Here is a 19,277-nt window from a genome sequence, read left to right as displayed (position 1 = left end):
TCTTCTTCAAAATTGCTAATACCACATCACTGACCAAAATCATGATGATTTATCTTCACATGCTGCATCAACAGACTCTACAGAATCGTTACACACAGACATGACTTTCTTATACCATTCAACATTTTCAGATTCTAGGTATTTCATTAGTGAAAGATCAACCTTTTTGTCTGCTTTTACAAAAGGTTTTCTGGATGTATCCTACTGTTCACAACTCCTTCCCTTCCACTTGCTGACATATTCTCCAACCAAAGAATCGGCGGCAACTTAACTCGCCGCTTATGAAGTATGCTTCATGCAATAACAGCATAGCGCACGGTGCTGGTTTTATGAGCTCCTGATCTGTAGTGGCATCATAGTGAACTACGACCTGGACTGGGTTACAGGAAAGGGACTACGAAATTTGGAAATGGTGTAATGCAACAACAGCATAATTGCATCTAACTCCTCAATATTGGTAATCCCTTGTCAGATCATACACCTTTTTCAGAAGCTTCCAGTGATTTACGGTCTCATATGTAGCATTGAAATCCATGCAAGCCACACCAGTGACTGTTCTCTGCTCAAACCCATCCTCATTGTACTAGCTTAAGGTTGAGTATTTGGCTGCAGCATTTTCTGGTACATCAGAATCTGCCTGCTGAGGTATGTATATGAGGCTTTCTTCCAGTATGAATTTTATCTAAGTCACGATCATTCATTTTAAGATGTTGAAAGAACAGCAAAGCAGGAGCACTGGGTGGAAATGCTGGGGATTATGCAGCCCCTTCCTGGTTTAGGCAGCACTAAAACACAAACTTTATGCCACATTTTCAGAATATGCATATTGATGACATATGCTTTCATAAGGCTCAGAAGCCACTAAAGAGAGTTTAGACCAAACTTCAACACCAGCTGCTTTATTTAACTTCATACTAGGGATGGAGAAAGGGACATAGGAACATGGAGAACATAAGCCTTTGTACAATGTCTTTATTAGACATACTCACATCTGAAACTGAGGCAAACGATGAGCCGGCAGGACCAGTGCCATGTCTAGCAGCTTGGCGGCTGCTAACTCCAGCTGTAGCCAGTGTGGATGTTGCTGAGCGTGCAGACCGTTGTTGCTGTTGACAACCCAAGAGTAGTCTAGAGCTGACAGCAGGCGTATGTGAGAACTGCAAGTAACAAGCACAGACAAGACGCAAGAAGCAATCTACAGCTAGCAGTAAGCTTGCATTGAATAACTGTGGAATAGTCACACTTGACTCAGGTTTCTACCCCCAACTTGGGGACATTACTGAAGTCTGTAACTCATGTCAATTTTAAGATTAATTTAAACAGAATAATCACTGGCATTTATTAAAATAATTAGTATTTTAAGGCTTTTTCAATTCTGGGTTGCTGTTATCAGTGTTGTTCTGAATTTTCAAAGAAAGCTAAGGATGACAAGAACAAAAACAAAGGATAAATGGAATGACAAGGTGAGTGTGAGGAAAGGGAGCAATAGAAAGGAGAGAAAAAGACAAAAATCACATTTACACACTGCTATCTTTACGCAGAATCTCCTCATGAAATCCAATTTAAGTATAGTAAGCGAACCTTTTCTTGAGCCCTGAGCTCCATAGTGCTGAATGGGAACTAGGGCTCAAGAAAAGGTTTGCGTACTATACAGTACATATATTTCTTCTCAATGTCCCGTGAGCTCATTTCTCCTTCTAAGTTTTGAATGAAGTTGGAAATCAACTCTCACCGAGGAAACAATTCTCAAGAAATCTTTGTTCTTGATTTGAAAGTGAAGATTAAGAGACAGCAGAATAAACAGGCAGCACTAATTACTTAAAGGCACTTTTTAATAAGAACACAGAACCAGCTGGAAAACTACACAAATCCATATACATCTGTTTCTTTCTTTTCCTAGCCAAAGTAAGGGCATGAAGCATTCATGAAGACAACTATTCATTTTATACTTTCAAAAGGCAATTCTTTGCAAGGATCATGTCCAGTGCACATTCTTGACGATCAGAAGCTTTTTTTTTTTTTTTTTTTCCCCGTGTCCGGTCAAACTTACAGTTTTCAGAAATTACCAGGTGACATGCTTGAAGTGTACATGGTTGACCAAGCTGAGAGCAATTCAGCTGATGAAATGGATCCTGAACAGTGCCACAGTTGGACTGGCTGAAAGAAAGCCCCACTTCTGCAGGCTGTTCTTTTACCAAGGCACTTCCAAACTCATATGGTTCTAAGTCCTCCTTATTCAGTAGGCCAGATCACCAACTATGTGGATTGTGAAAATCAGAAGGTTCATTTTCAACTCTAGCCCTACTCCAAGGGCAAGTCAATAAGTATCTGCAATCATTTTTTTTTAATTTACTACAAAAAGAGTACACACTTTTTATTGATATCATAATATAATAATCTTCCCACCAACTACTTTTACAGTTTTTGGAGACGCCAAGGTGCCAGACTTTTGTTCCGCAGGAGTTTTTACGTGCTAGTAAATCTACCGAAACGAAGCTGACTTATTTGAGTCCCTTCAAATACCACCGGACTGAGCCAGGATCGAACCTGCCAAGTTGGCGTCAGAAGGCCAGCGCCTCAACCGTCTGAGCCACTCAACCCGACTTACTGATATCATTTTTCAACACAGTCACCCTGCTTTTCAATGCACATGGTCCGCCGATTCACAAGCTTTCTGATACCCTCTGCAAAAAAGGTTTTTGGTTGCGCAGCAAGCCACGCATACACAGCTACCTTCACCTGTTGATTGGAGCTAATGTGCATATGGTTTGCCATGTCATCAACAGTCACTCGTCTGTTATTCAAGACCATGTCACGCACTTGTCCAATACTGGCATTAGTTACAGCTGCAGATGAACACCCGGATCTTTCCTCATCCTTCACGCTGTGCGACCCCTTCTGAACTGTTCAGTCCACTGGTAAACACTTTGTTGTGGCAAAGCATTGTCGCTGTATTGTGCTGAAAGTCTTCTATGAATTTCTGCTCCTGGTACACCCTCAGACCACAAAAAACAAATTACGGAACGCTGTTCTTCCTTGGTGCAAAGAGAGAGTGGCGCGGCCATCTTTACGTCACAACAGCACAAGCTGTACTGATCTGATAACGCTGAAACCTACCCTAGACTTAGACAACGGTGTCATCTAGTGGCTGGTGAGCACACAACGCCATAGAGCCAACCAAAAGACAATTAGAGCAAAATTGCAGATACTTATTGACTTGGCTACGTATCATCACTTACATGAATATTACAAGTTTTCTACCAGCCCATAGTATGAACCTTTGCCAAGACACAATGCATTGATTTAGTCACCCACTGGTGCAACGATGTGCTACTGCAACAAGCTGTACGAGGACAGAATCTTCTGACAAAGTGTTCCAACGACTTCTGGATGCAAGGGTGGGTAGATCAATCAAAGTGAAGGAATGGGTTATATAGGCGGTCTATCACTAGGAACACAGGTAGACAGAGAATGAGCAATTAAGCCCAACAAGTTTTATCACATATATAGGAAATGGAGCAAACAAGTGTATAATCATAAATCACAAAAGCTAGGAAGGAGGAACAGAAAGAGGAGACAAGGACGAACATGAAAACATCAAAAAACAAAATTAACATGGATAAAATGAAAATAACTTCCAAACTAATATGAATCTCTCTCATCAGAAAAAAATGAATAACAAACATTTAGGGCAAACAAAAAAGTCTACTCTGAATTCCATTAATGTCATTCCAGGAATGGAAAGGAACAAGTGATCAATCAAATAAAATATAGAAAGACAGGAACATACAACAGGATAAAGACAATGAGAGGGAGAACAACAGAAAGAAAACAACTTTAAAGTACAAGCACAACCTCCACATCTACATACACTGCTCACTCCTCATCAATCCCAATTCTTGTACATTAATTTCTTCTTGCCAGCTTTGTAAGGAGGGCAGTCATCATTGAGGGGCCAGTTCATAGGTAATAAATTTCAAATTCCTCCGTACTGAAGAGCAACATAAAACAAAAGCTAAAGGTTTCCACCTGTTCATTACCATTTATTGTAACCTTTAAAAAAGTTACATTAAGGTGCACAGTTCCAATATCTGCCTTATCCGAAAGTGTTGTTTCTAAAATCCGCCTTATCCAAACGTGGGGCACCATAACTGGAACGTGTCTTAAATAACACTCTATGAAGTAAGCATTAGTACAATGTGTATGAAGTTCCAGTTCACGGTGTGTTCTTTGAAACTGTTGACAATACTATTCTCGATAACTTCGCGCCAGTTTATCACACTATGACTGATATTGAATTTATCACTGACAATCATATCCTTCTATATTTTTATATAATGCGATTAAAATATTTTTATGATTTCAAAAAGCATCAATAATAAAAGAATATTGATTATAATATCAATTAATGACAAAAATTATCATTATAAAGTTTTAGCTACATTTGCAAACCCTGCCCTTATCATGATGACAGTTCCTAAAGCCTCCATATCCAATGTTGAGTTCCAAAACACGCCTTATCCAATCTTAATTTGTAAATATCTTCCTTATACGTCACGAATTGTATCTAGCTCTTCAATTATATCAATACATGTAAGAACATTGATATAATAAACATTAATAAATACTTTTATTCTACTGAAGATGAGCAAGAAATGTTTTTTTTCGTTTCCTGAAAAATTTGCTGAAATGGATAAGGCGAATTTTGGAACTGTGCACCTTATTTCATGAAACTAGTTTTGGACTTGCTAGAGACCATCATCAGTCAAAACCAATAAAGTTAAGGCAAGACATAAATTATAGATAAAATTTATGAAGCAGGCGTGTGTTGTTGACAAAATTTATGAAGCAAGCATGTGTTGTTGACAAAATTTATGAAGCAAGCGTGTGTTGCTGATATTCAGCGCAAGACATATAATGATTTGGATGTTAAGCACTCATCACGATCACACATCTTGGAAGAAAACTTTGAGAATTTACACAAGACGTATGATCGTGAGGAGTGTTTAACATCCAAATCTTTACTTGTCTTGCACTGAATATCAACAACACACGCTTGCTTCATAAATTTTATCTATAATTCATGTTTTGCCTTAATGATGATGATGATGCTTGTTGTTTAAAGGGGCCTAACATCGAAGTCATTGGCCCCTAATAGTACAAAATGTAACGACAATTTAAAAGTTCAAAATCAGCCACTGACCAGAATAAAAAATATGATTAAGAATGAATGGATGAATATGAATTTAAAACAATCAGTGGATCCGACCGAGAAACTATCATAAAAAATAGTATTACTGACCAAGGGACTGCTTCTAAAGAACAATCCTGAATCGAGGATGCTTGTTGTCTAAAGGGGTCCAGAATCCAGGTCAATGGCCCCTCATAATGGTACTTATCGCTAGTAAAGTAGAACCATGGTACAGTAGAACTTCGATTATACGTTCCCGGAAACTACGTTTTCCCGTATTATCCGTTCAAATTACATGGTCCCGCGAGGATCCTAATTAAACCACATTGTAAAAATCCTGCATTATCCGTTCCTCAAAGAAACTATTTCCCATATTAACCATCCAGAAATTTTAGTCCCATCAACGCTAAAGCCCCGATCATGCGTTTTTCAAGAAACTGTATCTCACAAAAGGACGGCTACGACATACTTGCAGATCTTGGTGTTAACGTCCTGTCATTGCGGTAATTTGAGGAAGTACTATACCGGAAAAGCGATCGGCGGTGAACTTGCTTGCATAAGGGACAATCTTAGCATCGCATTCGGGTTGTATTGTTTAGAGAATCGAAATTATAAAGCAGTGTGTGTGTCCACAACAATTGGAAGGAGACAGAGCGCATTTCGACAGCTCTACTTGAAGACGGAACGAGTTTCTTCAAATGTTCTTACTTGCAAAATGTCTACGTTATGTCCAGGGTTAGATGTTCACTTTTTTATTTTATTTTACTTTTTCCGGGTGCATCGCCGAAGTGGTTTTCGGCAGTTCCCTCAGGGCACTGTATAGTAACTGAGCTTTCAGGTAGGAAACGAAACTGCTCCTTCTTAAGTAACACAAATTTAGCATTTTAATATTATCGTATATGATTATGTTATCGAGACCAGAACAGATGTTAAAAACCACAGTAATTTTATTTGCGCACGTTACATGTAAAACCTTTGCATCATTTCGCACTCGTACTGACTTGTACAGCGAGCACACTTTCCAGCTGAGCTTAAGGTCGCGAATAACCGTAAATTCAGAAGTTTTGATGATATTTTTCTCTTTCCAATTTGATCGTGATTAGTGATGGACAGAATTGAATATAATGCATTCAAGAACTTCAGAATTGATACTTACATTCAAAACAATATTCTCGAGTACAACATAACCTTTAAAAGTCTATGTAGGCCTAATTTACACGGTACAAGATTTCCATAAACTGACAACGAACAGTATACCAGTGACCAAATTACAATGAAAGATTTAAAGAGAAAGGGATTTCGCCATTATGTTGGGCACTTTTGTATCCAATGTGCTTTATTTTATTAGATTAGAGAATTAAAAACTACTTGTGGTCGATTGTTGTTTGGCTTGGTGTTATTTTTTTTGAACAGTTTGACCGATGAAAGTTGCTGAACTGAAAGAAGTTTTCAGAGGAAACTGACGAAATTTCCCTGGTAAAACTGAATGTAAAGTTTCGAGATTTTTAAGTCATGTACCGGTAATTAATGTTTGAAGCCGGCCCCGCGGTCAAACTTGCCTGCCTCTTACCCGGAGGACCCAGGTTCGATTCCTGGCCAGGGCAAGCATTTTTACCTGGATATGAGGGCTAGTTCCAGGTTCACTCATTCTACGATTACCTTTAATTGAGGCGCTATTTTAATGGTGAGATTGCGACCCCGTTCTAGAGAGCCAGGAATAACGGCTGAGAGGATTCGTCACACTGACCATGCGTCACCTCGTAATCTGCAGGCCTTCGGACTGAGCAGCGGTCGCTTGGTAGGCGGAAGGCGCATTAGGGTTGTAGTTTGGTTTGGTTTGGTTTAGGGGTGTTTGTAAGATTATAAGTATTCATATTTCATTTTTGTGATGTTAGGCCAAATTGTTGATGGTTCATTCGTTCCCGGATTTTCAGTTTTCCCGTGTTGTACGTTTTTCTTCCGTGGGTCCCTCCAAAAACGGAGAATCAAGGTTCCACTGTATTTGTCATGTTGCGGTATTAATCAAAAGTAGTGTAGACTCACGAGTTCCACACATTAATAGTACTACTCACAAATATTGTACATCGCACAGGTAATGCAGACCTATGGTGTTTCTCACATAATGACACCAATACAGGCAACAATAACCCGTGGTGTTTCCCACAATGGTAATAATCACGGGTACTGGAAACTCACAGTGAAACACACTCTGCTGCTATTAATCAACAACCTATTGTGCACCTAACATTGTGATACTACACGCAAGTAAACGCTACCCATGGTGTTCCCCATGTGATGGTAATAATTACAAGTAGTTTTATGGTTCTAATACAGTCATCCCTTGGTCGCCCTTTTAGTCACCTCTTACAACAGGCAGGGGATAGAGTGGGTGTATTCTTCGTCTGCGCCCCCCCCCCCCCCCCAATGCACAGGGGGTAGACACACAGAAAACAGAAAGAAAAAAAGAAGGGATCTGTCACTTCGAAAAATGAAGTAACGGACGAAGAAAGGCAAGGGCCACGAAGGGCGTGAAAATGAAAGACTCCCTAGGCCTCGAATGCTCTAATACCGTCGGGGTCAGAAAAGAACAAGAGTTGACCAAAGGAGTTCAGACAGGATATATAAAAGTGAGGAACATGGCACAAGTAAGTGGAAAAAATGCCAGGACTCAGCTAAGGGCCCCGTGGTCGCCAAACCATGCTCCCCCCCCAAGTTGAGAGCCCATGGGGCCCTTTCAGTCGCCACTTACAACAGGCAAGGGATACCGTGCGTGTATTCTTCATCTGCGTCCCCCACCCACAGGGGGTTGTCTTGCCTTAACTGTAGTGATTTGACTGACGATGGTCTCTAGCAAGACCGAAACTAGTTTCTTCAAATATATGTAATTTTTTTAAGGTTACAATAAATAGTATTGAATAGGTGGAAACCTTTAGCTTTTGTTGTACATTTTATTGCTCTTCAGTTCATCAACGAGGAAATCGCAAAAATGGGGTGACATGGTAACCCTGAACATCTTCTTGGGTATGTGAAGGAACAGATGTAAGGTCAGCACTGTAAGATGATGAAAGACATACAGGAAGCACTGCATCATGGTCTGGAGGTTGCTAGAATAGAGTAGCAGTGCAAAATTTTCTAAGTCTTGATGTGGGAAATGTAGGATAAGAAGCAGCTTACATAAACACAGGAAAAGGGAAGAGACATAAGATTCAGATGAATAAAGGTGGTTTGTGTTCCACTCATACTGCTGTCTTTCCACATCTTACTGGACTTTTCATTTCCGTTACTTATACTGCACCTTTGGGTTCCTTTTCTTCTTTTGTGTTTGTCCTGTGTTCCTACACATTTACTACCTGTATTTATCTTTATGTCTCTGCTATTTTCCTGTATTTATCCAGTTTTCTTCTCACCTCACACTTGCCACATTAAGACTGTTCTGCCAGCCCCGCGGTGTAGGGACAGCGTGCCTGCCGCCTACCCGGAGGCCCTGGTTCGATTCCCAGCCAGGCCAGTTCTGTCGAAATGGCCCCTCGATAAGTGTTGAAACCCGCCTTCTTGATGAAACTGGGAAGCAGAAACAAGCCCTTCAAGGGCTGCAAAGAACTAGGATTGATGAGGAGAGAACCTGTCTATTTGTATGAAGATGTGGGGATTGTCCTTGTAGTTTTGTGCTTTCATGTTTATCCTTGTCCTTCCACACTGACCTGGTACTGTTTAGGCTATTCATTTTCCTACCTTTCTTTATTTTATCCAATTAATGCCACTGAGTTTTTCAGGCTTACCTAAAATAAACCATTAATCCCATTACAATCACACATGGATCGTACAAGGTAGGCTGTATTCTTAGGTAATGCTTTAGCAATTCAGTGAAAGTGATATCACCTGGGCTTGGATTTTGATGACCCAATAAATGCTGAAAAATGACCTATAAAATAACAATTTTTTTAGTCCAACCCTTGTCCCATTTCTCTACGGGGTTGGTTATGAGGTGAGATGAATCTGTCATAGCTGGTTTTTATGACCGGATGCCCTTCCTGATGTCAACCTCATCAGAGGAATTAATGAGACGAAATGAATAACGTGATATATGTAGTAGGAAGGGAGAGGTTGAGACCCGGTGCTGGCACATAGCCTATTGCTGTCAAATAGCACCAAGGGGTCTGCTCAAGGGTTGAAGTCCCCATCCGACGGACGAATCACCATTAACTGCGTCATAAGCCCTCACTCCATATGAGCACTGTACAGAGGTTTGCAACTTAAATCCAGGCTTTTGGCATGCAATCTAGTGATTAGAAATTGTATACCACCACCTCCCCTACCCTGCCTTAGCGATCATGGCCACCAGAAGGGATGATGATGATAATGATAATAATAATAATAATAATAATAATAATAATAATAATAATAATAATAATAATAATAATAATAATAATAATAATAACAGTTAAGGGTTGTAGAAGGTTACTTTATTTTTCAGGTTTTGTAGTGAGTAATAAGCCTGCGATGTCTGAGTATTCTTGTTTACAGAGATCTCCGACGATATTCACATTTGTTGATTGCCCTATGTAAACGCATAAAAATGATTAAATATTAACGCAGAACAAAGAAAAATGACTTATAAACAAGAAATTAATACAACAAATTGCTTAAAATGACAAAATAACGAGGCAAATTAAAAAAGACCTAAAAGTAAAAAAAAAACTGGCAAAATATTATGATAAAATGACTTAATAAATAAGCATTTCTGCAATTGGGGGTGATGATGAGGATTTATGTATAAGTTAGCAATGTGCGTAGTGCACAACTTAAAAGATGACATGTCAACAAAACCCAGGCCCTGGATATTATTGACCAAGTGTAAATAAATTTGACAGCCTAAATGGAATTGAGCGTATTTCTCATGGCAAATCAAGAGATGTCCCATCGTATTATTCATTTTCTAAAATTACAAACCAGAATGTGTGACTGCCATTTGAAATCCCTGTTATCCAGAATCCCCAATTAGTCCAAAGGTTAATTTTCTATATCTATAATTTTAAGACTACCAATGTACAAGTGTAACCATTACACAAATATATCACACTACACTGAGTAAGCAGCAATGCGGTAAGCAGCAAGTTACGACCACGCAGAAAGCAAAGCAGCAATACCAGCAGTGAGGAAGTTAAGATCATATCATTCAACAATGCAGCGTACTGTACTGGAAATGAGTGTGGTGTAAGCGGCATCCGATCTACAGGTAGTGTTGGGAAGAGTAGTAATTGGGCTAAATTACAGTTATCTGAATAATATTATTTTACAGAACGTTAGTCCAGTGTTCTCCCTAGAACCTTTTTAATGGGCAGACCACCCTGCCATTTTCACAGACTGCCCGTCTAACATAACCTAGATATGTGCTAGTTCCATAAGAATAATATATATCTGAGTCGTTGGGTGTTACAAATTTAAATTTAACTACTGTTAAAACTATTTAAATAACAAATCTTGATTATTGTCAGAATAATTGCATCAATAACATCGAAGTTTAAATGTTTAGCTTGACTACCACACAGTCTCGTGCACGAGCGGTGCCTCGATTAGCGTGGAATCGCATTTGATTCCACATGACATCACAAATCCGTATGGCACTCCACAGCAACGAAAATGCTAAGCCCCCGTGTTACATGATTATGAACGAACACTAGAACATTAGAAGTTCAAAATACTCTGTTATGTCTTGTTTGTGGTAACACTGAAATAGTTCAGTTCATGCAGTTAATGTTTACTTGTCTGATATTATTACTGCCCTGAGGGAAATAAACTGAAATTTTATCATATCAATTTTTTACACCCTATTTTCCACCTGGCTACTAATTCCTGACACCCTGCTGATGAAAATTTCTGGGGAGAACAATGTTTTTTTTGCTAGTGGCATTACGTTGCACTGACACAGATACGTCTCATGGTGACGTTGGGATAGGAAAGGGCTAGGAGATGGAAGGAAGCGGCCATGGCCATAATTAAGGTTCAGCCCCAGCATTTGCCTGGTGTGAAAATGGGAAACCACGGAAAACTATCTTCAAGGGCTAACGACAGTGGGATTCGAACCCACTATCTCCCGGATGCAAGCTCACAGCAGCACGCCCCTAACCGCACAGCCAACTCACCCGGTAGGAGAAACACAGTAGTCTTAAGGAAATCACTTTTTTTTATGGGGCTGAAAAAATAATTTGCAAAAAAAAGATATTACATTTTTTATTTTTAGTTAAGCATAGATAGACAAAGTGGCTACCATCACTACATGATACTAAACATGATACATTGGAACTTTCAAAATTATATTTTCCCATCATTTTTATTTTGGTTAATGACTTTTAGTTTATCAGATAATTTGCTATTTACTTTTCAAATAAAGTAAATGGTTCTTTACAGTCACATTGCTAATTTTCAACATCTTTGTGGGAAAGCATACCTTCACATTAACTGAAATGATAAAGTACAGGAGCACTTGAAGGAATATCTATGATTAATTTTAAGAATATCATTGGAATTTCGAAGTATTGGAAAGGCAAAAAAGTATCTCATCCAGAACTAGTGAAACTACTAATGCTACTGTAGCAGAACTGAAAATGATATTTTCATTGTCGTTTATTTCCCCCCGCTTTTGCTTCCGTGAGATGTATATCAATTACTAGAATGTAATGATTACTAAAATGTAACAATTACAATTTTATTTCAAGAAGTAAATCATCATCTTCCTTTCGAGTATTGGGCCATGTGTCCTGTTACGGTCTTGCATTTTTCTTATTGCAAGTAAATTACAAATAAAAATTACATTTTATAAAAAGTAACTATCACAAGTAAATACTACTAAGAATGCAAACCTGCCAACTTCACACAACCAAAATTCAGGAGATTTTGATAAGAAAATCAGGAGAAACAAATGGTCAAAACTGCTCATTCTACATGTCTTGCACAATACAGGAGTACTATGGTATAAAAATTATAACACTTACTGTCTCAAAACTCAAGTGTTGCTATACGAGGCTACAAGGCTAAAAATTACACATCTCTATTCCCTCACAGGAAGTATGAGAGTGAAATGGTTGGTCTCTGATAAGCCTTCCAAAAATAGTATAAACTCATGCTCCACATGTGTGAATCAGTCATGCACTTGGATGCCATTTCTTAGCTAATGCACAGATGAATATATTGCATCACGCGCCCGCATGATTATAAGAAATGCAAAGCTATTTTCATCGAGTAATAAATGAAAATTCGCCAGAATTGTCTCCAAATGACTCCTAGAATCTCTAGAAAAGTCACTAGTCTTTGAAATTCTGTCACTACAGGTTTCAATAAACGTGGCACGTTCGCGTGCATTTCTTGCCACTGGCGTACAAAACTGAAATGGCAGGATTCAAAAACAAATGTTTGAAGTTCACCAAAAAATAAGCTAAAATCGTGAGAAATAATAGAATAATCGGGAGGCGGGAAAAACTGTCGAAAATCGGGAGTCTTCTGCCTAAATCGGGAAAGTTGAAAGGTATAAGAATGTAATCGTTACAAGTAATTTGATTACTTTTACTCATTTACTTCCCAACTCTGTCCACAAGAACTGCTTGTAAGAGAGGATTTCATGTCCTCTTTTGAGTGAAAAATCATTACACACATTAGGCAGCACACCCAGCTGTTTTCCATGCAGCGTAATATTTCAAAACTCAACAACAGTAATCTCAAAATATAAGAATTATATTAGTCGTTGTTAAGGAATGGAAAAATTTCTGAGTCAATCTATTAGGCATCAGACTGCAGTGTTCTCCCCAGAAATTTTCATCAGCAAGCAGTGGCGGCCGGTCAGTACGTGCTACCGGGCTCCAGCACGTAGCTTGGAACTGTAAGGAATATTATTTATGTACAGTACAATTATCCTGATGCCTTTTCGTTGTTTTGAGTACGATATGAATTTGTGTTTTGTGCAAATCAGGACGAGATCTGTCGAACACCTAGCGCCGTTCTCCCGGAGAACAAGGCTCGTGCTCATGTGAAGTGAGCCCTTGCCTGTAGCCTGAAGGAAGCAATACGCAGGCGCAGCCAAGCTTGCAACACTCCTCCTAGCCGGTGGAGTATACCGTAAACCGGGATCAACTTTCACTGATCCCGTCTATAGTTACTTCCTCTCCCGCAAGGGGGTAGAAGTACTCGATGTCTCCTGCTACCCGGAGCGCAGCGAGGGATCCAGTCGGCCGTGCTTATGTTGAACGTGGTAAGCGAATCTGCCACTAGAGAGTAGCATCGTCTGGGCTCGAAAGTAAAGCGTAAGTGGAGGCAATCTATCTCACACATGCTTATTAAAATATCCATCTTCCTTTTGTGTCAAAAATAAGGAATTCGTAGGTGAGCCAAAGAATCTTTGACTGACCCTAAATGTTATCCCGCATTACAATGTAATTTACTCTGGTGAAATGAAATAGCGTATGGCTTTTAGTGCCGGAAGTATCCGAGGACATGTTCGACTCGCCAGATGCAGGTCTTTTGATTTGACACCCGTAGGCGACCTGTGAGTCGTGATGAGGATGAAATGATGATGAAGACAACACATACACCCAATGATGGTTAAAATTCCAGACCCTGCCGGGAATCGAACCCGGGATTCCTGTGACCAAAGGCCAGCGCGCTAACCATTTAGCCATGGAGCCGGACATTTACTCTGGTAATAGGGGAGGTCTCAATGAATCAGTTGGCAGCTCTTTCAGTTGCTTTGTGCGGTTTTTAATCTCGCAGTTATATTACTGGTGCGTGTTTTTTTCTGTCATTGTGTTAGTGCTAAAGTTTATACGAATATTTATCAAATTATTTATCCACTGCAGTGTATATAAAGTGAAATTAAATTAGTGTTCTTAGTGGGGATCTATATTCCCACGATTCTATTTGCACTGATGTAAGTTGCGCCATTAGGTTAGTAAAAACAATATTTCTCGAATGAATTATTTATCTCGTAGACAGTTGTCGAAGAATTCATCTGCTTCCAAATTAATGTTGTTTTTGTTTGTTCTGAGTTATAAATTGTGAGAAAAGTTGTATTATTATTATTATTATTATTATTATTATTATTATTATTACTACCAAGTTTGAAGTATGCGTTGTTCATCATGGCAATATACAGATTTAAAACAGCGTATTTAGCTTGTTTTTTGTAGCACGTAGGACGATTTTTTCACGAGCCGCCACTGTCAGCAAGGTGTCAGGAATGAGTAACTGGTCGGAAAATAGGGCATAAAACGTGGATATGATAAATTTTCAGTTTATTTCCCATCAGAGCATTAATAATATTGGACAGGTAAACATTAACTGCAAAACTGAATTATTTTAGTGTTATCACAAACAAGACATAACAGAGTATTTTGAACTTCTAGTGTTCTACTGTTCATTCATAATCATGTAACACGGGCCTTAATCAAACATAACTTTGGTTGTAACTTCTCAGTTAACCCATCACATCACATCTCTAAGTGTACTGGTGCCGGGCTGAGTGGCTCAGACGGTCGAGGCGCTGGCCTCTGACCCCAATGTTGCAGGTTCGATCCTGGCTTTAGTCCAGTTGTATTTCAAGGGGCTCAAATACGTCAGCCTCGTGTCGGTAGATTTACTGGCACATAAAAGAACTCTTGCAGGACTAAATTCCAGCACCTTGGCGTCTCCAAAAGCCGTAGAAGTAGTTAGTGAGACGTAAAGCAAACAACAGTATTATTACAATAGAGTACTGGTGCACGATGCTTGGTCTATAATGGCCTAAGCATATTGGAACATGCAGTCTGAAACTAGTTTGTAATGCATTCTATCGTGTGTTCGGGAGAACTAAATCATTCGCTTGCTACCTTAGGCTTACAATGACATCTACAGAGTGAAATCTAAATAAAACTTAGGTTCTAAATGTCAAAATACATTGTTTCAAAACTTGGTGTATCACGTAGTAAACCAAGCTACTTAGGCTTTCAAGTGGAGAAGAATGTCAAAAGTGACGAGTTAATCGATTCTGATGATCTTGAAAGCACTCCAGAAGGGTAAAATATATCTAATATGCATGTAAGGGAAGATAGGGAGACAATTTCCTGCAAAGGTTACACCACCAGCTGTCATAGGAGCCAAGACAACAACACTGCAAGGTCTTTTGGCGAAGAAGATAAGGAAAGAGATGACGTGGTAATGAGGCTCTGTGCCTCGAACATTGTAAACAGTATCTTGCACTGAAGTAGTATTAGGGTTGTACAGTTCCTCCAAGCAGCTTCTAAAGGGGTCCAAAATCGAGGTTACCAACCCCTCATAATGGTACTAATCACTGGTAAAGCAGAACCATGGTGTTCCTCCTACAGTGGTACTAATCACAGGTAACATAGACTCAAGGTGGTACTAATCACAGATAAAGTGTTGTATCTTATGGCTAGCCCGGATTACAATCCATCAGCCCATGGTATGTCACACACAATGGCACCACTCACAGGTAACACAAACCTATGGTGTTTCGCACATAAGGGTAATACCAACAAGCAACGCAGACCCGTAGTGTTTCTCAAATAGTGGGACAAATCACGGACGCCCGTATTCCTGTGGGGTTCCTCACTTAGTGCAACTGATCATAGGCCACATATACTCATGATTATGCTCACAAAGTGGTACTAATTATAGGCAAAGTAGACCCACGGCGTATCACACATTACGGTAACATGCACAGGCAACACAAACCCATCGTGTTCCTCACCTCAGGCAACACACACCCATGGTTCTCATCACATAGTGATACTTATCACGGGTGCCAGCCAAATCCGTTGTTTTTCTCACACAGTAGTGCCAATCACAGGGAACGTACACACATGGTGTTGCTCATCAAGTGGTACTACTCATAGGTAACACAGACCCATTCTGAACACAGTGAAACCGACTGGTGGAATGTACACTATAATATTTGCCACAAGCAACGCCCAGACCCATACTGTTCCGCATATAACGGTACTGTTCCTATGTAACGTAGATCCATTGTTTTCCTCACTAGGTGGTACTAGTCACAACTAATGTCGATCCATGGTGTTCCACACTTAATGGTACTAATCACAAGTAATCTTATGGTTCTAATGTCATCATCCCTTGGTCGTGCCTTTTGGTCATTTCTTATGGAAGGCAAGAGATACCGTTTGTGTATTCTTCATCTGCGTCCCCCACCCACAGGGAGTAATCTTCACTTAAACATATAGTCAAAAGTAAATACAACTCATATTTCCATGTTTTAAGTTCACAACTTAAGTCAGTGATATTCCCCGAATTCTTTATGTCGTTGGTTGGTTTTCTGAACCCATTTCTTCTTCGAGAAAATTTTAATCAGTGCAAATACGAGCAGCCGTTCTCCATCACCAGAACCACACATATTGAGAAAATGCACAGCAAATCAAAACTGAATGTGAAGTTGTTGAGTGTATACTCGGCCTTCGGCTGCCATTATTAGGCTGCTGTCTATCTGCTGTCTTGAAGCCATCAATAGGAGCGACAGCCTGGCACTGTTCTGTCTGACCGAGTCTTCAAACCACTCTAATAACAATCCTGGAGAAATATACAGCCTTGCCAGCTTAAGTTTATAAAAGCCTTAGTAAAGAGTACGCTAACAATTACTAGCTGTTATGTTCACAAACTGGAAGCAGAAGGCAGGAAAAGAGAGCACATGCTATACATCTGTAGTAACAATTACCTGTTGTTCCTTCTGTACTTCCCATCACCAACGACATTCACCAGAGAGGCAAAACAGAGAAAAAAACAACACCAGCATTAATAACAAGGCACAACAGCAACAGACAACAACAGTAACACAACATGCATGCAAACCTTCAAATCAGTCACTTTCTCAGGGTAGAAACACCTGTTTTCCCCAACTGAAAAAGAAGTTAAACCCAGCTGCTGTCTGGATGTGCCAAATTTAAAAAAAAAAAATACACCAACCTTTCAAATCAGTGCAAATAAACATTTAACAAAACCAAAACTTAAAAAGCTTCTCATATTGGCAGCATTGAAGAAAATTCTTCCATCTCATGAAATATATGTGCACAATATATTGTCTAAATATATCACTATAATTGGTGACGACCTACCTAGCGAACGTGTATGCAGAAGTGGCATTAGTCACTATAATCTGTCACTTCCCAGAGACTAACTATCACTGACTGGTGCTAATTCAGCCACTTGCATAAAACCTAAACCCTTATGCTTGAAGGTAGAGCATTTAGCTGGTTACTCATCAGAACCTGTCGCAGACTAATAGTGGTGAATTTATTCATACATCTACATTAAGCCCAACCTCCTATTATTTTAACACACTGAATCCCAGCCATTTCTTCATCTCCTAGGTCCAAAATACCCAAGCGTTTTAAAAGAACTTCAAATAATTTTGTACATGATTTTTGTGAATATATCCAACAAGCATTACCTTATTCTGGATACTTTTACAAAGGAAGAATAAGTATCAACACCAATATTTATATTTGCTACATTTACTTGAAATAATATTACGATATGGTACTGTATACAAACATATTTACAAAGCTAACCTTTATATGGTACAATCTGAAGCATTCAGGCATACAAAAGGGCATGTTCAGAGAACTCGTATTCATAACACATCACAAGCAAACAATGACACCACCTCCAAAACACCTAACTGAACTTCTAACTAATGCTCATTTTGTTGCACAGTACCGCCTTTCATATTTTCTCTAAAAATTCTGTACCTACAACAACAGCACTGCAGAACATTTCCATGGCACCCAAACCCGAATTATAGTCACGTAGGCACGGGACACACAAGTATTTCATGTCATGTCCACCCTGGGATGGAGTTCAATGTGTTATGCAGACCACTAATACGGTCATTTCCCAGAACCTGACTGTCACAGAGCAAAGGTGATAAATAGGGCTCGGAAGTTGAAGACCTATAATTTGCCAATAAAAAGACCCAAAAAAATCTTTTAAAAAGACCAAAAACAGGCAAAAAGGATGTAATAATGCGATCCAAATTCATATATAATTTTAGTTTTAATTAGATATTTAATGAAGGAATATAGTGTTTTAAAATTAAGTTATATGAGTGAAATACATCTTCTTTCAAACATTATATATTTTTAGATTAACATAATTTAAAAAAAGGAATTCAGTGTTTGTTAAGAAAAGTACTTGCGGAATTTAGAATAAAATATTTTTTTTCCATACAGAATGTCCGGCTCCATGACTAAATGGTTAGCGTGCTGGCCTTTGGTCACAGGGGTCCCAGGTTTGATTCCCAACAGGGTTGGGAATTTTAACCATCGTTGGTTAATTCCGCTGGCACGGGGACTGGGTGTACGTGTCGTCTTCATCATCATTTCATTCTCATCACAACGTGCAGGTCGCCTACGGGGGTCAAATCAAAAGACCTGCACCAGGCGAGCCGAACATGTCTTTGGACACTCCCAGCACTAAAAGCCATACGCCATTTCATTTCATTTCATTTCCACATAGAAAATATTCAGCCAACACGCACTGGACATTCTGCAGAAAGAAACTGAAATCAGCATAACTGGAACCACATTTGGCTTAACCACACTAGGGTTACAGAAACTCGAATTCAAAAACCTAACATGAGTTGATTTTGCAGTATGTCATGATAGTCATCTCCAGATTCTTAGGCGTAAAGGATCGTTGGTTTTCAGGCAGCATGTTGTGAAACGTCAAGAAACTTCTCACGACATCAACGGATGTTAAGGATTCATAATTGAAGCAAGTGAGATCTTCCTCTTCAAACTCGCATCAAGATTTTCTCCTTCAAATATTTCTATTAGCTTGAGCATAATTTGATACCCCTGGGATTTTTTTTTCCCAAGCTCTAGTTTCATTTTTCATTTGATTTTCTCTATTTTCAGCTATCATTCAAATATATGCATTTATTACAGAAAAGATGTTCAAGAGGTGATAAGAAGGTGAAGTAGCAAAAGAAAAAAAAAAGAAGTCAAAAATGCCAGAAAAGGCAGAAAAGGAGAAAAACACCATTTTCTGGCCTACAAGTTGGGCCTCATCTTCGGAAACTCAAGGAAGG

The 19,277-nt window shown here is 39.2% G+C and overlaps 1 protein-coding gene across 1 annotated transcript in view; it reads right to left on the bottom strand.

Moving 5' to 3' along the window:
* LOC136882022 (protein dopey-1 homolog) overlaps positions 1–19,277 on the bottom strand; it is a 168,097-nt gene that overhangs the window by 9,972 nt on the left and 138,848 nt on the right. The window contains exons 30-31 of the mRNA XM_067154520.2: positions 16,905–16,916; positions 990–1,157 (exon numbers count right to left, since the gene is read on the bottom strand). Of these exons, the coding sequence (XP_067010621.2) occupies positions 990–1,157; positions 16,905–16,916 (180 nt within the window). The remainder of the gene's footprint in view (positions 1–989; positions 1,158–16,904; positions 16,917–19,277) is intronic.

The sequence above is a fragment of the Anabrus simplex genome, chromosome 10, assembly GCF_040414725.1.
Source record: "Anabrus simplex isolate iqAnaSimp1 chromosome 10, ASM4041472v1, whole genome shotgun sequence".
NCBI classification, from domain to species: domain Eukaryota; kingdom Metazoa; phylum Arthropoda; class Insecta; order Orthoptera; family Tettigoniidae; genus Anabrus; species Anabrus simplex.
Note: the sequence above shows the minus strand (reverse complement) of the source record. Positions and strands in the feature narration are given on the sequence as shown.